This window comes from Parasteatoda tepidariorum, chromosome 11, assembly GCF_982258835.1.
Source record: "Parasteatoda tepidariorum strain Cologne lab strain chromosome 11, Ptep-v5.0, whole genome shotgun sequence".
NCBI lineage: Eukaryota > Metazoa > Arthropoda > Arachnida > Araneae > Theridiidae > Parasteatoda > Parasteatoda tepidariorum.
Window position 1 is genome coordinate 92,533,691 of NC_141765.1, and position 26,234 is coordinate 92,559,924.

General features: G+C 28.3%; 1 protein-coding gene and 1 long non-coding RNA gene across 6 annotated transcripts in view; both read right to left on the minus strand.

The window, feature by feature from the left end:
- Positions 1–26,234, minus strand: part of LOC147801891 (uncharacterized) — a 104,248-nt gene that overhangs the window by 20,482 nt on the left and 57,532 nt on the right. The gene's annotated exons all lie outside the window — the stretch shown is intronic.
- LOC107453752 (ras-like GTP-binding protein RHO) lies at positions 58–24,628 on the minus strand. Of its 5 annotated transcripts, none has more exons than XM_016070684.5 (5): positions 24,596–24,628; positions 17,230–17,385; positions 12,287–12,487; positions 4,797–4,979; positions 58–2,735 (listed from the first exon to the last, which is right to left on the minus strand). In XM_016070684.5, exons 2-5 carry the CDS (start codon positions 17,383–17,385, stop codon positions 2,697–2,699), a joined length of 579 nt encoding a protein of 192 aa, XP_015926170.1. In that variant the 5' UTR covers positions 24,596–24,628; the 3' UTR covers positions 58–2,696. The 5 variants fall into 5 exon arrangements, with proteins under 5 accessions (XP_015926170.1, XP_071043590.1, XP_015926173.1 ...); XM_071187489.2 differs by having other exon boundaries at positions 12,287–12,483; positions 17,226–17,385; XM_016070687.4 differs by having other exon boundaries at positions 24,431–24,628.

Consider the following 26,234-nt stretch of genomic DNA (forward strand, 5'->3'; position numbering starts at 1 on the left):
AGGGTTACAGTAATGAATCAATTTGTTAACAGTTCCTTAATTACAACACAAGCTATATTAGCAATAAAAGATGTTTATTTCATTAAAATTAGAACACAAGTCATTACAGATTTCTTTTTGAAAAGTTCATAACTTGAAATTTTTTAAAAGTAACTAAGGACATTCATTTGGAAACTAGTAACACTGAATTTCACTATTTTGGCACAAACTTAATAGACAGCACACATAATCCCTTGCAAGGTTTAGTTCCAAAATTGTATACACAATGCATTTAATTGTTATTAACAAAACATTCTGAATGTGATTTTATACATATTCCTTATAATAAAGTAATGAAGGAAGCACATAAATAAATTTTTAATCTAAATTTACTGATGACAACAATTTCATTGAGACAGATGGTGATTAAGGAAAAATAACTTTTCATAAATTAACAAAATAAAACTTTCAGTGGTAAAAAGAAAAACCCTTTTAACAGAGAACATATTTCAATGCACAATGAGAAATATAAATCAAAAATTATAGGTTGAATTAGAGTATGAATTGAATACTAAATTTTGGTTGGATGTTTTTTTTTTTAATAAAATTTTTTAACTATAGCCTAATGAAGAATTTCAGTCTGAAAATTAAAATACATTACAGAAATAGTGTGTACTGACTTTTTCTTTATTGTAAGTATTGAGTGGAATTTTCGCAACATGAAAAAATTTCCTTTGGAACATCAAACAGAAGTTTTATTAGCATTGAAGATATAAATAAAAGTGATTCTGTATTATACCACGCAAAAAACTAGAAAAAGTAATGCAGAAATTAAATATTGTCAAAATTTTTTTTGAAAGCAATGGGTAAAAATGCTTCAGCAAGTGACTAATCCTACTGGGCATTAAGGGCAAAGTTTGGTTAAATTTTTCACAGAAATAATCTAAAAACTCAAATATTTTTTCTGCTTTACTTCCTTTGCTGAAGTTTGTTTGTTAAAAGGGGGATTTCTTAAAACTTTCAGTCTGATTTTCAATTGCTTTCAAAGAGCTTGAAATAATTTCTTAAATTTAAATCTACCGAGTTAAAATGTGCATTAAAAGAAAAATAATAAAATTAATTCACATCATATGAGAAAAGATACAAAGTAGATCAATTTAATTTAGGACCAGAGAGAACATCTAAAATAAAGAAATGATACTCAACTTAAACATCTGTAAAAAGCTTCCTGACTTTACACAGGTGTGATAACTACTTTTGACCACATAAATTCGGAATTCAGATAAACTTGAAAACAGTAAAACTTCCAAGATATTTTCAGAGCGGTGATAAGTATAAAAAGAAATTATTTAAAAGTAGCTAAGCATAACTGTTATCAGTAGTAATAAGTATTAAAAAAAAAAAAAAAAAAAGAAACATTTAGAATACTTTCATATACTACTTTCTTATTCTACAGAGATTTCTAATTCAGATTATTTCTTTTATGAAGGAACATTTATATAAAGCATATTCAAAATGGTAATACAAGAAAAAAAATTAGACAAATTGTTAACAAAAATGTTTTTCAAAATAATTATTTGCATTGTATAATACAGCAGTAGTAATAGATTAATTTTCTTCATTGATTTTACAGTACACAAACTAAAAGAGTGAATTTCTTCATACATCTTTTAATCATAAAAATTTCAAAATGAAAAAAAAAAATAAAAACTTTTAGCATCATTTATTTACTTTAGATTTAGGAAAAAATATTACACACATGACTTATATTTTTAAGTTTGCTAAAAAAAGGTAGAAATATTTGAAAATTGGTCTAAGAACAGTAAATGAACAAATTCATTATTTCAATCACCCAAGTTGACAAGACAAATATTAAGATGAATTTCAAATATCATACTATAATACTTCAAAAATTGTTCGGTCGACACTTTTAAAAAGGACAAACCGTTGAAATTTTCTACAAAAGTATTGAATAATGTATCAAGCAAACTTTTTAAATACACCACATTTACACAAATGATCAGCAAAACAAATATTCAGTACTAACTTAAAAGCAAATATGCAACTTAATTAAAATTAAAACTGCAATTTTTTAAAACTAAGTTTCAATACTTCACCATCAGTATGTGCCAAAAATATGTTCAATAAGCAATAAATTTTGGCTTTAAAACAAATAACTGCATTTACTAAAAAAATCTTCATAAAGTTTGTAAAAATCATGTATTGAAAAAAGGGGCCTGCTTTACACAGTTTTTAAACATAAACATGGTTTAAAAATTAATCTGCACAAAACTAAATAATAAAACGAATAACTGAACAGTAAACTATGATGGCATGGTTTAGAAAAAAAATGAGAACAAAATCCTTTGGTAACAAGTCTTTGATACAGTACAACTCTCCCTCACAACAGCCACAGATCTTGTTCCATGAAAACACATAACAGGACCTCATTAGTTCACATTCAAGGAACAGCAACAAAAGAGGAATGGCCCCTAACTAGCTAATTTATCTTTCACATTAGTAAAACAGCTGCAGTGGAAGACTTCTGCTAGTTAATTATTTTCCCTCAAGCATGGAAAAATAATGAGAAATGACAAAAACAAATGAAGAAAGCCATAAACACAAGTTTTGATCACAAGTTCAGATTTTGCTTTAAACAGAAGAATATATGACTTCTCTCTTCTGATACTGAGGTCCTCTGCTACTGAAACTCATTCTTAGAATAAAATGCATTTAGCTTTCTTTTTCCTCTTGACCTGAAAAAAAACAGGAAATAATTTTTACACAAAATTGAACATTTAAAGAAAATTGGAGACACTAAATTGTAATCATTAAAAAAAAATAGTTTGGACATTTATTAAAAATTACAATTTATAATTAATATCTGGGCAACAGAATAACTAGACAATAGTTAAAAATTACAAAAAAAAAAAAGACAATAAACAACAATACTTTCTGAACAACCCAAGAGCGCATTAAAAATTTTGAAAAATATAGGAATCTCCAATATAAGACATTGGATGCAGAATATTTTGTAAAGAGTTTTAATAAGGGTAAGTATTTTCTTCAAAAAATCGTTACTACAGTACAGAACCCGTTATCCGGAAATCAGAAAACCAAAAAACCGGAACGAAATTCGATAAATTTTCCCGCCATTTAAAAAAAAAACATTTTTTTTTTCCTCATGAGATTTTTGGATTTTTCTTTCTTTTTTGAAAGATGTTCACCTTACCATCATTTTGGAAATAATCATTAGTGTATTACTTCATCGTTTTTTTTTCTTTTTAAGATTATTTCTAAAATTTTTTTTTTTTAGTTGGGTTTAACAATAAAAAAACGGTTTTTTGTAGCGATTCAGAAAACCGGAAAAATCAGTTATCCGGAATAGCAATGGTCCCGATCGTTCCGGATAATCGGTTCCCTACTGTACTAAAATTTTATAGCCAAATTTGTGGAGTTTTTTTTCTCAAGGGTTAATGTTTTCACTGATTTTGTCAGTTTTTTGTTACCCCACTTTACTTTATTAGAATTTTTGTTATGAATTGTTTCCTATTAACAGAAATAATTTAAATTGTATGAAAAGTAACTTTTGGAAAAAACAAAAACAAAAAAAAACAGAAGATTTTTGTTATTGATCTGAAGATTGTGAGATGAGTCCAAAATTAGGAAATCTTAAGCCAAAATCAGTTAAGTTGTTGGGTAAATCTCTCTAATATTAAAGACTGAAAGGAAAAGAGAAACATTGGGGGCAAACCAAACTTTAGGACAACATTTCTTAAAAAAAAAAAAAAAAGTCAGGACATTTTTAGAACTGTAGACATGCAATGGATTACTTTAAAGAAAGACAAACTAAAAGATGTATAATTTGCTCCATTTAAGTATAATAAAGGTATGTTTTAGCAAAAAAAATTAATTAAATATACTATTTTCAATTTCAGAATTACTTAATTGAAAAAAGTTTTAAGTTTCCAGTACATTTTTATTAATGGCGCACTGAACAACTAATTTAAGTTTGAGAAATAGAATTTTTTTTTATCTTGCCGCTGCATTAAAAAAAAAGCAAATAACTGGCATTAATTATTTAATATTTCAAATATTATACCATAACACATTACAATATTAAACTATAATACCAAAATTTACTTAAATTTGTAATCAAGTTGAAGACTTCTTAATAGTAGGATTTCAATAATCTTGAAATACAGTAAATATGCAGCTTAAGATTTGTGCAATAATAATAATAATCATCTACTGAATTTTCTCTCAATTCACCAATTAAAAATACGATATAATTACAGCATTGTTAATTGGAATTTATCATTTTAAAAATCAGATGAAAGATACTGACTTTGCGGTACCTCAAAATTAAAATCAGAGCATTTTACAAAATAAATCAGAACATTTTTTGGTGCAATACATACACACCAAATTATTTTTAAAAGGAAACAAAAGGCTAAAAAAATAATAATAATAATAATAAAATAAATACTAATCCACTGATTTGAAAATTTTGTATTGTACAGCTCCTCTAATTCTCCAAGACATAAAAAAAAAATAAAACATAGGCAGCAAATCAATGTTTTTAAAATAAAAAATTAAGTCAGGAATGAGTTTAAAAAACATTGCGATTTGGCAAAAGCGACCTGACCTTTCTTGACTTCCAACTCACATTTTCACAAAACTTAGATAACCATAATTAACAATAATGAGATAATGTTAAACAAGTGAGAACTTCACACATTTTGTTTTGAAAGACAGTGTAATTCCATCACTTACACATTTATTTATATGGAAGTGTTATTTAATAAAATATTTACCTGCAAAGCTGCTCGAGTTGCTGTTTCAAAGACATCTCGTACACCTTCCTTCGTCTTTGCTGAACACTCCAGGTAACCATAAGCATTTATTTTTTCTGCCATTGAGCGTCCTTCTTCAGGAGTCACCGGTTTTTGTTTCATTTTTGCTAATTCACATATTGTGTGCGAATCATTCCTCAAATCCTGAATAAAAGAGGTGGAAAAAATTTATACTCAACATTTCAAATGTTAATGCAGAGACATATGCTTTTATTACATTTGATAAACAATGACCATTGATTTGATGAGTTTGACAGTTACATTATAGACCTTACACAGAAAAACTGCTTAATGTAGGGGTGAACAACAGTTAGACTAGCAAAAGGCCTCAACGCCTATTTACACATGTTGATGGCAATTCCGATGGTTATTATACAAATATTAGTGTTCTAAGTACTAAATTTTTTATTATTAAACTTAATATATTTTCAGAAAATCAAATACTTTTTTAATTATTGGAATTCATTCAAAAATGAACAAACTGATATTTTTTTTAAAGAAAAGTTTCTTTTTTATCATGTCTAATTCTAGCAATAAAAGCTCAAAGAAGGAAAGTATGAAAAAATAGATAAATACATATTTTGAAGAAAATTTATAGGATTTAAACAAAATCATTATACCAAATACTTTTCAATATTTATTTGGTATTATACTTCAGATATTATTTTTACTTCTTGAATTATTAGAGATGTTATAAATTTTGAATAGAATTTTTTTTTCACATTTTCCTAAAAAAGTCACCCAAGCTACAAAAAATTTAAAACAAAATTACAAATAGTGAGCAGTTTAAAAATTCCTGTTTTCCTCCTTTTCTTGAATTTCTCATGGTGCAATAACACTGTATCAAAATATAGAAATTTTAAATACCATGTGGAAATGAACGGCACTAACTGCTGAAAAATTAATAGAAAATAGCTTGGATTTATGATGAAATGCGCAAAGAATAAATTACACCAAATGTTAAAGTGATTATTTAAAACTGCGAGTCGTAATATCATAGTTAAAATAACAGGATTGTGAAAAATCACGTGGAAAAAAATCGCAACAAAAAAATTAATAAATTGCTTATATTTACAATGAAATTAGCATGAATAAAGGTTGTCAATAAGTAATTATTTAAATGCATAATTTATAATTTGCGTGTCAATAAAAACTGAATTTTGAAAATCATGTGGAAAAGTATACAAATAACCGAAGTCTGATTCAATCTGAGTGTTTGAATTTGTATTTAATGAAATTAAATAATTATTCAAACCTGTGTTTGCGGAGTCAGTAGGGAAAAATAGACTCAGACTCCCTCATATATATGTAAACATATACAGTGAAATCTCCAGGAAAGACCACCTCTGCGTAGCGACCTCCTTTATTTACGACCACTTTCAGGAGGCAATGAATATTTTCCATAGACTTTGTGTTGAAGAAAACCTTTAGGAGAGACCAGCAAAACCTCTCCCAACGACTGGGCAAACCTCCGCACCAAATGTGGAAAAGGTAAAATAAGGAAACACGAAAAAATATCAAAATAAAAAATATTAACAAAACAAATAAGTAGATTCAAATGTATTCAAAATATCTGCAAGTGGCTCGTATTTAGAGAGGTTTTTTTGACAACCTCATGTTACACATTATGGACAGTCAGAGGTCACTAAAGACGATGCAATAAATTAATTTAGTTTTAAGAGTTAAATTAAAAAGTAATTTTAGAAAAAACTAAGCATCTGAAACAAACAAAGCTCCCCTTTTATAAAGTTAACTAATTTGCATGATATAAAATTACATGCAAATTTAAACAAAAAACATAATTGCTTATTTATTTAAAATAGTTCTATCATAATTGGTAAACTTGTTTTTATACATAATTATAGCAGTAGGGGACATTTTTATTAAAAGATCCGGTTTTTATGATGCCAAAATAAGTCGCATTTCTACACCAAGAGAATGACACTGAGTAAAATTAACATTGTTTCCAAAAAACCATGTACCTTTGATAACATTTTGAAGTCAATGGAGGTTACTTGTAAGAATAACTGACCAACCTCTATTTAAGACAATTCTATTGTGGAACAGAGTGGTTATTCCTGAGAAGATTCACTATATATGAGAGTCTTACATGGAAGTTTAGATTCATGGAACATGGAGTCTTACATGAGAATGTTACAGATTATTATTATTTTTTTTAAATAAACAAAGTAACAGATGCTACAGAAAAAAATTTATGACATAGCAAATTATTTATATAAAATAGCAAATATTATGAAATGGAAAAATGGCAGTCGTAATTTCTAAGAAACACTTTAGCTTCAGCAAGATCTTCCTTGATAGAGGACTGTAGATCAGATTTGATTCACTTCAAAGCTGAGAATAGTCTTTCTGCACTCATTTGAGTAGAAGAAAGAACTGTTACTATAAGAATGACTTCTTTTAACTTTTCACATCATAATAAATATTAAAAATATAGATTACAAAAAAAATTTAAAACGCAGCATGGAATTAGTGCAAATCAACTGTGTCAAAAAGTAATTACTCAAATGTGCAATTCGAATTTCTTCACAATATCAGAGCTTATATAAACACAAGAACGTCAATAGCAATAATTGTGAAAAAATTCAATGAAAAAACAATGGTATAGTCGGGCCAAAAAGTGACTAATAAATATATGAATTTTTAAAATTCCTAGCATTTGTAGTCGATAAAATGATTTAATCACTGCATGAATGCTATGGTATGGTGGAGATTACTTACAATAGTATTCACGCTAAACGAGCTAATCGAAAAGCAATTGCTCAAATGTGAAATTCAAATTTGGTGTGTAGTAATAATATCGAAATTTTAAAATTCACCAGAAAATCAATTGCACGCCAAAAAGGAAAAAAAAGGATTGAAACACGGATTTACGACATCGAGCACTATGAAAAGCGATCGATGAAATGCGCAATTATAAATTTCCATGTGGTAAGATCACAGTAAAAATTTATTCAATCTATTTGTAGACAAATAAAAAAGGGGGCGAATATATCACATAGATTAAATAATTCTTGTGTTACAAATTGGAATTAGTGAAGTAAAACTGTTACAAAATATTAATTTGAAAAAAAAAAAAAATGTTTTTCACCAAGTAAATTTTTAAATGTTTGCCGTTTTGGTGCCTCATAGAGGAAGTCTATGGAAATTTTGATGGAATATAAATTGATTTGCAGATATCCACCAATTAATAATTTATATGATAAGACCACCGATTTGCGGAAGTCCATGGATCGACAGTCTTCAGATTCACGGAATCCCGCGAATTAACAGAAGAATTCCATGCTTAATTTAATAAAGTTTTTCAACGGGAAAATTTTTTTTCATCAACATTTTTACCTAATAAAATAATAGCAAATATTAAGCAAAACACATTTTTGGTTCTAGTTAAAATGTAAAATATCAAAATATCTCAATCAAGTGTCAAGACAGTTTCTTTTAACTAAAAAGTTAAAATATTAGAAGTTAAAATATCAGAAAGGGCCTATTTCTTTTTTTCATATTAAAATATTTAAACACGACAAAATTTTTCTACTTTTCAGTCCATAAGTGATTTCACAGTCTGAAATGAACTGATTAAAAATTAAAAAATATTCTTTCTAGTCTAGCTATGATCAGAAAATAACTATTAGATGTGATAATTTGGCTTCTAACTAATATTCTAAATTAGGGATCAGAATTTTCAATGCTTAGAAAAAAAAGCTTCTCTAAAACATTTCAACAGTGATAAGTGCATAACTTTGATATTTTCCCATGCTGACATTCTTCTATTCATGCTGAAAGAAATTTTATAAATATCAAAATGAAAACAAATTATTTCAAGTCACTACATAATCATAAGTAGAGTGATAAATCAGTGCATCGCGAAATATCGATTTAACACATATATCGGCTGGCTGGTATAATGACTTTCGTTACAGGCAATGCATCAGAAATCTGATTTAAGCAACTTGTATAAGATAACACTCGAGGTTAAACGGTATAACCATTTAACATGCGAGGATGTTGATAGCGTCTAGCTTAAAGTGACCACATTTTCATTGAGACAAAGCGGGACAAATGGGATGAAATGAGAATTACAATTTAGCTATATATATTTTATTGTATACTTGTACAAAAATGCATTTATTATTAATTATTGGTAACTATAAAAATATTTGTAAAAAATAATAATTTGAACATCATGATTTTTAAACAAATGAAATTTTTTATTTATAAAAAAATTATGATTTTCTTTTACAGTCATATTTTTTATCTGAGTGAATACTTTGCAACAGATTCGGATCATTTATTAAAATGTCGAGAAATATTTGACATGAATTGGTCAAATTATATTTTACACTTAAAATAGATTTTTAAAGTTCAACTGCGTTTTTTCAGTTGTGCATATTTTATAGATACTAGAAAAAACACGTTCTGTTGCTACATTTGTTCCTGGAAGAGAGAGCGCAAATTCTAAAATTTTCAAAATATTTTAAGAAGGAATATTATTTTGTTTAAAATGAAGGAATAACTCCGTCCATTTTTTGTCTGTTTCTAAGTTTGCAGATAATCAACATTTAATTTTTTCATCTGTAACATATCTTTTTACCAATGACACCTCATCAAAAAGATTATTTTCGCAAATATTATTTTTCGGAAAATGGTTACTAATATATTAAAGATTTTTCCACATATTCCCATAAAATCTCCTTTTTTAATGTCACCCAATGAAAATTTTTAATATCTTAGAACTGAACTGTCCATTCTTCAAGATATTCCAAGTGTTTATTATAAAACATGTTTCAGAAAATCAGGTCGTTTAATGGCACCTTGTTCTTCCAACCTAGTGATGTCTTTTTGAATAATTAAAGGAATGTAATCGATATCAATTCTTTCTCGTAATTTTGTTTTAAATTATTGATTCCATTTCACACTTCTGTAATTGAAATTTTGTCCCCTTCAATAATTTTCACAGCATTGTGAAATAATGTAGTTTGGTTGTGGATGAACTGAAGCCAAATTTGTGATGTGTCATTTTCAAAAAAGAGCTGCAATATTCGTGGACATTTATCTTGTGATAAAATATTTTTTGTCGTAAACTGTTTATATATATTTTGTGTCGTATACTGTTTTGATCGATTGCGACGTAGAATCCATTGATCTGAAACTTTGATTTTCAGATCAAGGTTTATGGTGTGGAAAGCAAATAGCCCTTCCGCTAATGCTAGCTGCTTTTCCGTGTTGCCAAAGCTAGCATTGCGAAAAAACTGTTCCATTTTAGACGAGGAAGCGGCATTAAAAAATCTTTTGTGCCTCTTTGTAGCTAGATGTTTAGTAATATCGTTTTTTCCACCATGTGAGACCAAAAATTCAGCATTGCATTTATCATACCGTACCATATAGTCCAGTTTCGTTTTTTTAATAAATGGAAATTCTCTGCATAGCTCTTCATTAAATTTGCACTCTCTTTTTTACTCATCTTTTATTCTGTGGGTAAATACTAGAAATAAATAAAAAATTTACTACAAAGGCTAAAAAAGAGTATTAAATTTTACCTTATGGAACGTTACGTTGTGGCGACTGTTGCTCTACCACTACCTTCGTCAACCAAATAATGAGTCAAACTGAACGTCAAATTGAAAACAACAAACTGCACTTATCTGAATTAAGCCGAGACATAATGACAATGATCGAACACCACCGAGAAAATCTAACTCGATACAGTGCCTAATTTAGTTTACTCTGCATGCATTTTATGTTTTTTTTTAAATGTATTTATTTCTTTATATTCACCATAATACTTAATGAATAATAGGTAATCTATTTTTACAGTACAGTTAAAATAAGAAATGCAGATATTTTCTAAAAAGCGGGACATTTTTAAAAATCGGCGGGACAGTTCACCAAAAATTGGGACGTGTGGTCACTTTAGTCTAGCTATGAAGACGACGTTAGTTTTGTGATGTTGAATGACGAATTGAATCAGAACTATCGGCTTCATGAGAGGGTCAGAGTTGAAATAAAGAAAGCTATGCACAGTTTCCTTAAGCATCATTTTTTTTCTTTGGGATTTTACGTTTCTTGAAGATTTTACGTTTCTTGAAGATTATTTTCAGTGAGCGATCGTCTCGTTGTGCAATATTTTTTCTTGTCGGGATTTACCGATTCTTGTCAATTATTTTTAGTAGACCTACTATTAATTTGCGATCGATGCAATCTTAAATTTTAGTTCTGAACTCAATCTATTAATGAAAAGAAAATATAAATAAAAAAAAGCTTCTGCATTGATTTTTTAGAATTATTTTTCATTTTATGCGATACAATTTAAAAAGGGTATTTTTTTTGTATGTAACTTTGCTTTATTTAATGCACTTAAGCATAACAATTTGATTATTTTTAAACCAATAAATCTTCAGCCGTTTTAAATTGTAAAAAAATTAAAACAAAGCCAATATTTATTTAATTTGCTTTTGAAAAAATTTGGCTGTTAATTATAAATTTTTTTTTTTTAAACTAAATAAAAAGCTAAGCTACGTTTTTGCACTTTTTAACTATATTACTTATAGTATTTTTTTCTTCTTAAAATTCTTTCAATGCTTGCTTGTTTCATAATTTGTTAGATAGTCAGTATCATTTTTAAACAAATAAATCTTTAGTCAATTTTATTTTCAAAAAAGAAAATAACAAAAAACGAATTTATTTTTACATTTACTAAGTATAGAACTTACCATTAGTTAATACAACTTTATTTTAAATAAATAAATTAAAGAAGTACTAACGATGTTTCAAAAGTACCGTTTTTTTCAACAAATAATTAAAAAAATGTTTCACTATAGTGAACATTTCTTTGGTTTGTTTTTCACTTTCGTTTTTTTCTTTCTTTTAATTTTTAATGCATATGTAAAATATTTTCTTACAGTTTTATTATTATTTTTAAAATAATAAATTTTAAGTCATTTTTAAATTAAAAAAAAATTAAAATTAAGCTTGGGTTTGTTTTTACTTTCATCAAAACATCTATATCATTTTAATGGAAAAAATGAAGCAATGCTGTTGATGTTATGGAAGCATTTTTTTAGAAATAACACTTTCTTTCGTTATAGATTTATTCCTTTTATTTACTTTTGATTGATTTAAAGATTTCTGATAGATAATTTTGGAACGTATGTTAAAGCGTGATACATCGCTTTATCTCGATGTCTAACACACGATGTATCACGATATTAAATTTCCTACATTGCCCAGTCCTTAATCATAAGTAATTCTGCAATAATTTGTTCGCATTTTGATATTTAATTTTTTTTTTCAGCATTTGAAACTTTATGCTGACGCACAAAATTGTTCATTATAATACACATAATTAAACATTTTTTTATATCCAGTGGAAATTTATAACACAATGCAATGATGCCAAATAAATTCATGTAAGAAGCTAAAACTGTAGATACCTTTTTGTTTCCAACAAGAATAATGGGCACATTTGGACAAAAATGTCTAACTTCAGGAGTCCATTTCTCAGGAATATTTTCTAAAGAATCTGGTGAATCTATGCTAAAGCACATCAGAATTACATCAGTATCTGGATAAGACAATGGCCTTAATCGGTCATAATCTTCTTGACCAGCTGTATCCCAAAGAGCAAGTTCTACCTGTAAGCATTAGATAAAACTAATTTTGCACAAAGAATGAAATTTAAAAACTGGTAGTCAATGAAAAATTTACATGATGAACAGGAATTTATAAATTCAGGATACACACACAAAAAAAAACTTTGGATACTTGAATGATGAAAATCTTAATTTTTAATATTACCTTTTTTGGGTGGGGAGAAAAATGCTAAACATTATTAAAAACAAAAATTATTGCAATTGATACTTATAAATCAGGATATTACATGCATCAGGATTTTATTCTATTTAATTTATTTCAACTACATAAAAAAGGGGGAGGAACAAATATACTGCATTGATTCTTTTATTACAAATGAAAATTAGCAACAAAATCCCCATTTGCAAATGGTGTCATTGTCTTAAGTGGATCAAATATTAACCTAATCACATAATATAAGTTTTAAAAAAGAATGGGGAAATAAAAATACATCTTTAAGGACTTTTTTAAATGCTCGAAAGTTTGAAATGACTTTTTATAATATCAATTTTACACACATGTTTTTGCCACAGCAATTTGAATCTTTCTAAAGCCAATAAATTAAAATTTCCCTCTGACTCTCCTACTTTTGGAAGTTAAGAACTTGTAAAAAAAAAAAAAGTATGCTTACCAACCTTTTTTCCCCCTGTCAGTTAATACCATAATTTCGCGCATTTTTATCGAATTTTTTAAATTTTCAATTTATGGAAATAAACGATTTTTGAAAGAATTAAAAATATTTTAAGATAGCAAAAATGGAACACTCTTTGTATTTTACCAAAATATTTTAATCTCAATATCACATAATATTAATATTATAAGAAAATCCAGTAATTTAGAATAATTTATGATACATCGGCAAAGTAAAAATAAAACGCCACATTTAGCTAAAAGTTCTGTAATAGTCTCTTCTGGTTCTGCTTCACTCGTTAAATGTCTATAAACTTCAACAAGCTTTTTCGGGACCAAAACTGTTTTGCAGTTTGGACTAAACAAATCCACATGTAGAAAACCTGCATTCAATAGCTGCTGAGCTTGCTGGACAACCAGCTAACTGAACCACAAAATGGGCAAATCATTCTGTATTCTATACCACACTTTCATTAAATAATGAGTGTGGATACACACTTGATCTTTTAGTCTGAAACACAGAACTAGAATCAGTCATTCAGCATTCTTCTTAGAAACCCAATCCTCTGCCCCTTTCCTCCTGTATTTAGAAAGTCTTTTTCCATTGTATTTCGGATTCAGCATATTAGCTAATAATTCGAAAGGAGTAAGGGCTTGATTACACTTCTTTTCAATTATTTTTTCATAAGTACTTAAGATTCTCATTGTCTGGCAGGTTAAAGTTCTGATTCTATGTCACTTTTCGAATTAAAAGTTGTGTGTGACAGATAAATAACAATTAAAGGCCATCTAATTTTTTGTATGTTAATAATGGTCAAACCTAAATTGTAAAAAATGAAAAAAGAAAAGCTACTGGTTTGGGAAGAATATTGGGTGTTTTTCTGATAGGATCACCTAACTATATTTTAAAATATATATAAGACAGAGTTTAAGTAAAATAAAATAAATTAATTGAAAAACATTTTGGCTATATCTCATCTAATAAAAATGAAATGAAGTGGTGAAAAAATTTAATTTGTTTGTTAACCTTTTTAAAATAAAACTTATCGTCCAATATTAACACTGTATGCTATTATAGATTCAGAAATAAAACTATATACTATGTAATAAAATTGTATACTAACATAATACAGCAGGGAACCGATTATCCGGAACGATCGAGACCATCGCTATTCCGGATAACTGATTTTTCCGGTTTTCTGAATCACTACAAAAAGCCGTTTTTATGGTTAAACCCAACTAAAAAAAAATTTTTTTTTTTTGGAAATAACCTTAAAAAGAAGAAAAAACGATGGAGTAATACACTAATGATTATTTCCAAAATGATGGTAAGGTAAACATCTTTCAAAAAAGAAAGAAAAATCCTAAAATCTTATGAGGAAAAATTTTTTTTTGTTTTTTTTTTTTTTAAAAAAAAATGGTGGGAAAATTTATCGAATTTCGTTCCGGTTTTATGGTTTTCTGATTTCCGGATAACGGGTTCTGTACTGTATATATATATATACCAAAAAAATTAAACCCTATAAAACCTAACTGGGTCGGGCTTTCTTTTTTTAAAAAAAAAAAAAAAAAAAAAACAAACCCTGCTTTATATATTTAATGAGCATAATATTTTATGACATACAAATATATAAACATTAAAATCTATTTTTTTTTAGGCTTTAGCAGTCGCAAACACTTTTATAGAATATTCAATTCAATAATATTAATAATATAATATTCTCTTCAAAACCAGTTGTTTTTGCAATTTGCACATTAGGTATTGTTATAATTTGCATTCAATATGTCGTCATTTTGGTAAAACTATTTCGAAAATGAAGGAAAAAAACAATTTTGCAATGAGTGCAGTCATTATTTAAATACAGTAAAACTTTTGTAAGTTGACCACTAGTGGTGCATTGTTTTAGTGGTCAACTTATAGAGGGGGCGGGTCATTGTTTACTTTGTTTCCTATATCATGTTGCTATATATTTAAATTTATTTTTACTTGACTTAAATTTTATTTAGCAAATAGCTAAATGAATATCTTAAGAAATGTGTTTAAACCTGAATGAACTTAACCCAACTAACTTTTTAAAAAAAATAATTTCATAAAATATCAGAACACGAAAACATGTAATTTGAAAAGTTTAACAAAATTATTTGAACACTTTAAAATTTATTCTGTTATTACTACACTTACAAACCTATTTGTTACAAAAATTATCCCTCATTGCTGTTTGGACCTGCAGTTTAGACTTTACATCAGCCCAATGTTTTGAATATAAGAAATGGTCAAAAGCTGACCCCCTACAGTTTCCCCAGATGGTCAACTCTCAAAAGGGTTTAGATTAGCTTTTTACACTATTTCACCAAACAAGTGAAATTTGAACATACATTGCAAAATGAAAGAAAATTTTCTGAATTTTTTTTTTCTGGTCAACTTATGAGGGTTTTAGAATAGAATTTCATAATACTCCTAGACAAAATTGACTTATTTCAGTGGTCAACAGAAGAGACAGGTGGTCAAGTTACAAAGGTTTTGCTTCTTTATATTATGTAGGAAAATTTTCATTCTTGATATTTGAGGTCATTTTTTGCAGGTGTCCAACTTACAAAGGTGGTCAACTTTGCAGGTTTCACAGTACTATATTTAGTGAAAATTCCTGATAATGAAAAGTTTTTTCTATATTTTTTAAACCTCCGTTTTTCTCAGGGATTTTCCGGTTTTTACAAGAAATTCAGAAAAAAACACACGCCTTTTCCGAACATTTTAAGGATTTTTTTTAATTCCCTGAGTTTTCTCAGTTGCGTATCAAACCTGGTTATACCTTTTTTTTTTGGGTTTATTAGACATTTTAAAATAATACAAAAGGTTCTTATTGAAGTTCATTATCTCAAATAGATAATTCAGTGGTTTTGGTTTGTTACAAAAAAGGTATACGAGTTTTATAAGAATAACAAGATTTTAATAAATAACAATAACATTACATTTGAATATCCTTGAAATAATTTTCATATAAAGGTTAAAGTTTTAGGTAAAACAATTTACAATAGTAAATCGAATCCAATGTTCAGAATTAAAAGTTTGTTTTATTTTGCAGGTGCAACAAACACCATCTGTAGATTTTACTGACTATCAAATGGTTTTCCTTCAGTTTTAAAAAGGAATCAATTATAAACTATGAAATCACTGACATAGAGGAAAGTTTTAAAGGCCGTGTGCAAACTATGCAGGAGTCCTCTGATTTGCACACCTATAAGAAAAAAAAACTTGAGAAAATACTTTGGTGACCTGAGATTCGACAAAAGTTTGAGGCTTAGGGCTAAAGCATAGGAAGTGAATGGTCTGCAGATAATAAATACTCATAAGATTCAAAAGACAGGGTTGCCACTCAAACCTGGAAAAAAAATTCCATGTGTTTTCCCTGTACATGTTATACGCATTATATTAAGAGGAAACAACAATTACTGTGCTCTTGTGTGAGCTATATTGGACTTACTATTTATTAGTTTCAATTGCTGGAAAAACAGCTGAAGATACTTAAAATAATACTATAGTAAATGAAATAGTTTAGAATAGCTGAAATATCATGGTTAAATATCCCATAGATTACGCTTTGAGTGGTCACAATTTTTTAAATGATCAAAATAAAAAAAACAAAATTCCCTGTATTTTCCCAGTTTGTAAAGAAAAATTCAAAATTCCCTGCATTTTCCCTGTTATTTTAGGTGATTTTTAAATTCCCTGTATTTTCCAGGTTTTCCCTGTAGAGTGGCAACCCTGAAAGAACTAGCAAATTTAAAGAAACCAAGAGAAATTAAAACTTATGAGAATGTAGTTATATGGGACAATAATCCTGGTGTGTAGTAATACAGAGGAATCAGAAATAAAACAGGTTATAGCTTCAAGGAACATATCAGGGGAGCAACGTAAAATCAGATGAAGAATCAAAGATATTGTTCAAAGTAAACACATGTAATATAACTCATAAAACGTCAGTAGTTATTAGTGCGACAAAAGTGTTAAGAACAATAAATAAAATTTTCCATTTGTCAACATCATGAAATTTCGAGATCACAAAATTTTTAGCGCCAGTCTTGAAGAGTAAATTTAAGTAGAATTTTTACTTGCCTGTTTGCCATCAACTTCAATGTCTGCTACATAGTTTTCAAATACAGTGGGAACATAGACTTCTGGAAATTGGTCTTTACTAAATACTATTAAGAGGCAAGTCTTACCACAGGCACCATCTCCAACAATGACAAGTTTTTTACGAATGGAAGCCATCTAAAATAAAATAAAAACTAACTTTGGTGGAAAAAACTTAAGAACTTAAAAAACAATATTGACTATTTGTATCACTTTAAGGTTGATTTATATATTTCACACAAGTTATTCATATGCAAATCCTTGCAATAGAAATCGATGTACAAACTGTTCCACGCCTGCACTGTTTAAACACAAAATATCCCGTATGGTAGGGATGCACAACCTGCAGCCCATGGATCACATGTGGCCCACCGACTATTGATGCGCCACCCGTGGGAGCTTCTGAACACAATGAATTTTTTTTTTAGAAAATTAAAATTTAATCGCACATTTGTTTAATATGATATTACAATACACGAATTTCGAATTACTAGTAATTTTTGATTTCGGATTAAAGTCTTACGAAGTTTTGATCGTTTTTTTTTTGGCATTTATAATTACCAATTTCTATGTGGTTTTTAAGTTTCCGATACATTTGTTACGATTTGTGAGTTTTAAATCGCGCATCTAGTTTATAATTTCTTGATATTCTTTATTTGTATCGATTTCATCATAAATTTACATTTTTTAAAGGCAGTCATTAACGGCTTTACCATGTGATCCAGTACTTTTATTACAAGCTTCAAAACACACATTTAAATAATAACATTTTGACATGCTTCGCTTTTGCTCATTTAACCATAAATCCAAGTGACATTTAGAAAATTTTATGGCATTTGTAACTGCTAATTTCCATGCAGTTTATAAATTCCCGAACATTTATTACGACTCGCAAGTTATAGATCGTGAACTAACTGATAACTTTTAGGTATACTTTATTTGTGCTGATTTCATCAGGAAGTTCTTAGTGGTTTTCCCACCTGATTTTGAAAATCCTATAATTTCACTACGATGTTATTACATCACAAATTTCAAATCGCCCATTTAAATAATCACTTTTTTTACCTGCACTGTTTTTTCCAATATCATAATCCAAGCAACATATAGATTTTATTTTGGCATTTATAACTACCAATATCCACTTGGTTGGTTAATTAATTCCCAAAACATTTATTACGACATTAGTCATAAATAGCGTATCTAGTTTATCACATGTGCTTTAATCGTGCCAATTTAATTTTTTTTAAAACAAAGTTATTGCAGTGTTTCTGAAAATCTCATAGTTTTATTACAATGTTATTACAACAAGCAAATTTCAAATTACATTTATGACTCGTGTGAGTGATAAATCACATATTTAATTTATCACTTTTTGCAGAACATAATTTGTGCCGATTGCAATGTAAATCCAAGTTGTTTTTCAATAACTTTTACTACAGTTTTTGCGAAATTCCCGTAGTTTTAGACATTTTCAATAATTACTTATCGACACGCTTTACTCATGCTAATTTTACAGTTATTTAATAATTTTTAAAAAAAAAAAATATTGCGATGCTTTTCTTTGTGATTCTTACAATCCCGTTACTTTAACTATGCTGTTAATATGACACACGAATTTCTAATCGCAAATCAAAATAATCACCAATTGATACAATTTATTTGTACATACATTACATATTTCGCCATTAATATAAGTTATTTTTTCATCGCTCCTGTAGGTGGCAAAAAAGGTACAGCAACATGGTATTCAGAATCCCGATATTAAAATACAATTTTATTGAGCAAAATTCAAGAACTTGAGAAAAACGAGAGTTCTTAAACTGCTTACTGTTTGCAATTTAATTTGTCTTGTATTGTTTATTTGTTTGTAAGTTTTTTTTAAAGAAAACATTAAAGAGAACAGAAATAATATCTGAAAATTAATAGTAAATAAATATAGAATTTTTTTTCGGTACTATAATGGATTCGTTTTAATTTTTGGTTTTTGTTCAAACATTATAAATTTTCTTTAATAAAAAAATTTAATTCGAATTTATATTACTCTATAAAATGAGCATAGATATATTTTTTGCACTTTCATTCTGTAAGCTCAACAGTTTTATTTTTCTTTGAATGGAATTTATATCCCTTTCCCAGATTCTTGCATTTTCTCAACATGTTTATATCAAAACATAATATTTGAAGTAAAATATTAGGATACTAAACAAAATTTTCAACATTTCCAAGCATCACTTTGTTTGGCATATTACATTACTGAAGAATGTCAAGATTGATTACTTTCATTCATAAAATCTTGCTTTGAGAAACACATGTACACATAAAAAGAAAGCCTCATAAAATAAACTTTTCTTATCATTTTTGTTTTCAATATTTCAGAGCTCATTCTAGGCAGGGTAAACAGGGCGCAGCACCCTGCTGCCCTTTTAGTCAAAAGAATCCACCCTGTTGCCCCTGAAGTAAATTAGTGCCCTGATGTAATAGACTCCATACCCTTTTTGCCCTTTCTTTCCTCAACCCTTCTTTATTTTTTCCCCAAACTCTACAATGGATTTCTTAAACTTTTGTTATTTTCAACTCTTTTTATTTAGTTTGTCATTGTTGTCAATACATAGATTTATATGGGAAAGGAAAAATAGCCATCACACCCCCTTGTTGCACTTGTCTTTGAAAGTTTGCAGTTACTTCACTATCATAATTATTATTAATCATTTTAATTATTAAATCATAACTACAGACACTTAAAAACATACATTTACTATTTTATTAACATATACATGCATTTTAAATAAATTACTAAGCTAATTAGCTCATTAACTCGATATATATATTAATTTATTAATAAAAATTAGTAATTAATATGATTGCTTTGCTACTTTTAGAAAAGTAAAAAAATATATAATTGACAATGCTTTTTAATAGAACGTGTAAAGCCCATAGAAAGAAATTATTGCCTTTTTAGAATAATAATGCCCTTTTTTTAAACTTTTGCACCCTGCCCTTTTTTCTTCCTAGAATGAGCACTGCAATATTTTACACAGAAATGAGACATGAAAAAGCCTGGGAAATCCTTTTAGAGTTTCCTTGCAACATTGCAATAACCTTTTGTTATCATTATCCTCAATGACAGGCTTCCATTGACAGAATCTTCTCGAATTTTGGACTCATCCATACTAAACTCTAGTCACTTGCTATCGTATGCTTCGGTACCGTGACCCCGACTACTGAACATGTAAGTTTGTTTTTAATTAAGTTTTGCTTAATATGCTTTTTCAACTGAATAAAAGCTTTTAACTTGACGAAATAGCAGTAATTCTTGACTTAGAAAGTGCTTACTTATTAGTACTTACAAGTTTTGAAAGTTTATTTTAGCTTATTTCTAATATTTAAGAAATGCCAAATTTTAAATTATTCTTTTTAGTTCTTGAATTTATTAATAGTTCCGAGCTTTTTTGTTTGTTTATTTCTAACAATTAAGAAGTGCAAAATTTTGAATCATTTGCAAAACAAGCTATAATGATAAAAGTAAGTATCACTATTTTTAATAAGCATATTACAATATTACTGTATGAATGTATATCCTTCTATAACAGCGTTTCCCAAACTTATGACTTTTATGTACCCTTTCTAAATTTTTCGTAACGCTGTGTACCACTAATAAAAAAAAATTTATGTAGTTTTTACTATAAAAAAATTGCCCGAAAGTTAAAAATCACAACTGGCTATTGACCCTACTGATTATTAACTGCTAACTCTGCAAAAAAGAGCCAAATTAGAAAAATACGTAATCGTAAATTTTCATGGCCAGCTTTGTTTCCAGGTAAAATTTTTTTAAAATTTTCGTTTGTTGCAAGATATTTCGCAGAAGAACCCGTACCCCCACTAAACTGTTCCCGTACCCCTGGGGGTACGCGTACCACACTTTGGGAAACACTGTTCTATACATGTATATAGTTGCATACATGTATATAGTTGCAAAATCAATAGCAATCATTTACAACATTCATTTATAAGGGCAATTATGTGAAAATAATATATTGTCCGCTATATGCCATAAATATAAGAAAACAGTAGGTTTTTGACAGTTTTTACCCGTAAAAAAAAAAGGTTTTTACCACTGTCCTGTCAAAAACCAGTTTTTGACGGCAAAAACACAACCCTATTGTTAATATATAAGTGTATTAATTTTAAATAGTAAGAGTCATGTTAAAAAGTATTGGCCATACAGAGTTGTAAACAAGTATCTCAATAGTTTTTAATTAAGGAAAATAGTTCCTTCAAAATTAATGTTTGTTTCTTTTCCTCTCTCAACCCCTGCTTCTTATAATGTTTTAAAGTTAAAGTAAATTCCCTACTATATGTTGAATCTTAATTTCCACTGAACGGGTTTTGTTTCAATTTTAATAATTTTTAACTCTATAAACTTTCTTTAAATCAAGTATTTAACTTGAATTTATTTTAATAACTAAAATATTTATTTATTAATAAATTTAATTCTATGAACTAATTTTTTAATATCAAAATTTATGTTCAAATCGACTTTCATATTATGTAATATGATAGAAAAAAAACATGAATTTTTTTTTATGCAAACATATTACAAAGTTAACTGACAAAAAGAATTTAGTGCCTAGAACAATGATGTTTCGATAACAATTACTACCTACCAGGGCCGGATTAACCTATAGGCACACTAGGCACGTGCCTAGGGCCTACGAAAAACTTGGGAGAAAAAAATTTGTTGACATAAATAATTTAGCTTTAAAAACAACAAGTGTATTTTGCCCAAAATTATGAAGATACAAATAAAAATATAATATTTTTCAGTAATAAATTATTTTGCAGAATCTTATGATCTAATATATTACTTTTTTGCGATTTTTGGATTCAACGAAATCTTGTATTATGCTGTCGAATTCCAAACTACGCAAAATGTCGTATTCAATAGACATAAGTGCGAGCGATGCCAAACGATCTTGATTCATTGTTGAACGCAAATAATTTGTTATAAATTTTAATCTGGAGAAAGATCTTTCTCCTTCTGCATTTGATCCAAGAATCGACAAATATATTCTTAATGCAATGTGAACGTTAGGATAAGTATTCACAAGCTTTTCTTTAATTTGAGCCTTCAACATTTCCTGTGCAGATTTATGTTCATATAAATTAGAAAATAGTAAAAATTCATCTAAAAAGTTTTTCTCTAAATCGGATGAGTAAATTTTCACCAAATTTTGCGCTTTTAGTTTAATTTCAGATTCTGACAAATTTTTGTGTAATTTCCTTGTAATTCGGGTTCGATAAAACATCGATTAATGACACTTTTTGGTCGATCCAGAAAACTGGGAAATTCAGACATCCGGGATAGCGATGGTCCCGAGCATCCCAGATAATTGGTTCTCTACTGTATAAATATTTCTTGTAATTAATCTCACTATCAATTTCACTGTTTTCTTTGCTGGTTTGTTGTTGTATTGTTGACGTGAAGTGTTTACATAGTTATCGATCAAACTAATCATAATGGTATTATCGATATCAACTGCAATATCGGCAGTATGTTGGTATTACAGATAAAGTTCAGTAAACAAATTCGTAAATTAAAATTCATATTAATAAAAATGCAAAAAAAAAAATATGCAAGAAAATTTTAGCATATATTTTGAAAAGAGGGGAGGAGTGGGGGAAGAAGGGGAGGGCCCAAAAACGGCTATGCCTAGGGCCTACGAAAGGTATAATCCGGCTCTGCTACCTACAATTGCTGTCAACATGTTTGTCTAAATATTATGGCATGCGGCCCTCCATTGATCAATCTGCTGTGCATGTGGCCCTTCAGTCAAAAAGGTTGAGCACCCCTACATTAGTTTAAAAAATGATTATCAAGTATTTCTCGACAAATAAGAAAAAACTAGCTAGTATAGAAGTGTTTCCATAATTTTGTTCAACCACTGTATATATCAGATATATTAAATTTTAAAAAAGCCTATCATGAATAGATCCTTTTAAGGAATAAATTACTTTTTCTCTGGAAGGGGAATAATGATTCGGATACAAATGTTTCTATTAAAATTACGATGCATCACTACTTATTGTATACGTATTAAACATATAAATTCTTACAATAAATTATAAATATTTAGAAGTATTATACAACTTTCATGACTTTATCGGCAAACATTAGTTTTCAACACTATCATACTTTTACGCATTAAACATGGGTGTAGAGCAATTTAGTTGATATAATGAATATAAATTAAATAGTTCAAACAGTCAGTGAATTTTAAATATTTTATAATATGCACATAGAGTAACATCCTTTCTATTTTGAGCTTATGAACTGAGGCATTCATTGATGCCTAACAGAGCCCAAAGTATTAATCATTTGATATTATGAAACTGTACCAAATAAAACATGGTAAATAGTAGATGAAAATATTGTAGAATACTTAAAAAAAATCAGGAAATTGTCTTCTTTAAAAAAAATTTTTTTTTTAATGTAGAGTTAAACAAAATATTAGATTGTCCCAAAATGCACAATTTATTAGATCAAAATGCACAATTTATTAGACAGTGTTCACAAATATATAAAAAAAAGTTCAAATCCTTAAAACCTCTCCCAGGTTAGACATATCAATTTATACATTGAAATGCCTCAAGATCATAACTTTCAATTGAAAACAATTACATAGTAGAATTGAAATATTTTTTTGAAACCAAAAGTTGACTATTCAATAACAAATTTACTTAGCTATTTAGACTCTAAGTCAATACAATAACAAAACAGTTGCAATTTAAAACTGCTTAGAGAAGAATAATGAATAAAACATGTAAACATAAATAGTAACTTAAAAGTAGTTACAAGCATTTTAAGTCAAACAATAATTAAAACAATGAACAAAAACCACTGATTTTTAGGTTTAATTTTCAGGTATTTATTTTAAATATTTAGCACAAATAATGCATGTATAACTGATTCCTGTAGATGATGAAATTTAAAAACCAATATCTCGAAGTTATTGCTAATTAATAATTAAGTATTGATTGACTTACGAAGTTTTTGTATTCGGGGCCAGATTAAATTCAAAATAGAAAGTTAATAATGAGAAACAAACAAACGATACGAACTTGGATTACGCTCAGTATCCAAATAAAAACAAAGAACCGACAAGACAGCTGAACAGTTACATACGTTTCTTTCGTATCTAGGGTTACGAATATGCAGTCATCAAACACAGTAGTTGAAACGAAATTGAAAATATATTACAACTTAGCACAAACCAGGAATTTAAAATCCTTTTTATTTCGTATCCTTAAACACAAAATAAACAAACTATTAATATAAAATTTGACTTACTTCTATTTCAGAATGACCACACCTCTATTATGCATCTGGGAATGGTCGCGCAATCACTTAGGAATGCATACTGTGACGTCACATATCAAGTTTTAAATTTTTATTTTGATTTAATTTCAAATATTACGAAATAAACAATTTATAACCGATCAAATAACTTTTAGAAAGGGTATAGATATAATTTAGGAGAATACTTTAAAGTATTTACAATACTATAAACTCGAAATTGTAGCCAAGATGTAATGTTTTCAATGGCAACGACAGGAATGAGCAGGTAAATAGTAACCCGCTAAAAAAGAAGTAAAATGTTTCTTCGTCTTTTGGCAACAACCAAATTAATTGCATGGGTTACTTTAGTTCGGCTTTTTTTCCGTGATTGGCAGATTTCTCCATACAGCTAAGATAAATTAAACTATACCAGCAGTTCCTAAATGGTGTTCCGCTGACCCCTAGAGTTCCATGGAAAGGTCATAGGGGCTCCGTGAATTGGGACTTTTTTTAACCAGTAATAATTTTTGTATCCAACCAATTATCCATTATTTATTTGAAGAGATTAGTGGAAGAACCGGTTAACCCTTACGAAAATGTAAGGTATATTTGAGGTATTTTTGAGATATTGAGGTTGTTTTGAGGTATATTTAAGGTTGCTGAGAAAACAGCAGTAAAAATTATACCTCGCAAAGGTTGTAATTAAGGTATACGAGGTTTGTTTTATATACACTTCAGCTCATTTTGAGGTTGTTTAAAATTCACTTCAAATCAACCAGACTGATGAGGTGATTTTCAAGGTATACAAGTTGTTTTCTGATACTTATAACGAAATACGTATTTATGAGGTATAAAAATTTTTACCTTGTTTCAACTAAGTAGAGTGAGGTATTTATTGAGGTACATGAAGTCACATTTTATTTATACCTAAGCTTATTTTGAGGTTGTTTTAAATTCACTTCAAATCAACCAGACTGATGAGGTAATTTCTAAGGCATACCAGGTTATTTTTCTGATATTTGTAACAAGAGGTATTTATGAGGTATTAAAAAATTAACCTTATTTCAGCGAACGAGAGTGAGGTATTTACGAAGTATCAAAAAATATACCTTATTTTAAACAAAAAAGAGTGAGGTATTTATTGAGGCCTATGAAGTCATTTTATTTATACCTAAAATTATTTTGAGGTTGTTTTAAATTCATTTCATATCAACCAAATTGATGAGGTGAATTCTAAGGTATACAACGTTATTTTTTTGATACTTGTAACAAAAGAGGTATTTATGAGGTATAAAAAAATTACCTTATTTCAACTAAAGAGATTGAGGTATTTATTGAGGTGTATGAAGTCATTTCATATCAACCAGACTGATAAAGTGATTTCTAAAGTAGACCAGGTTGATTTTCTGATGCTTGTAACGAAAGAGGTATTTATGAGGTGTAAAAATTTCACGTTATTTCAACGAGTGTGTGAACGAGTATTTATTGAGGTGAATGAAGTCACACACAAACACACACACACTCGCTCACACACTCGTTCACACAATCGCTCACACACTCGCTCTCACACTTGCTCAAACACTCGCTCTGTTGCGATACAGCTAGCGCCATCTGAGGAAAATATTTTCAACTACCATTATTATTATTATTA

Excerpts from the sequence above, each read along its gene's own strand:
- LOC107453752 (XM_016070684.5), bottom strand. The coding sequence starts at position 17,385 with ATGGCTTCCATTCGTAAAAAACTTGTCATTGTTGGAGATGGTGCCTGT. Across the intron at positions 4,980-12,286 it reads TTCTTGTTGGAAACAAAAAG|GATTTGAGGAATGATTCGCA; the intron begins GTATCTACAGTT and ends TCTTTTATTCAG. Across the intron at positions 2,736-4,796 it reads CAACTCGAGCAGCTTTGCAG|GTCAAGAGGAAAAAGAAAGC; the intron begins GTAAATATTTTA and ends GTTTTTTTTCAG.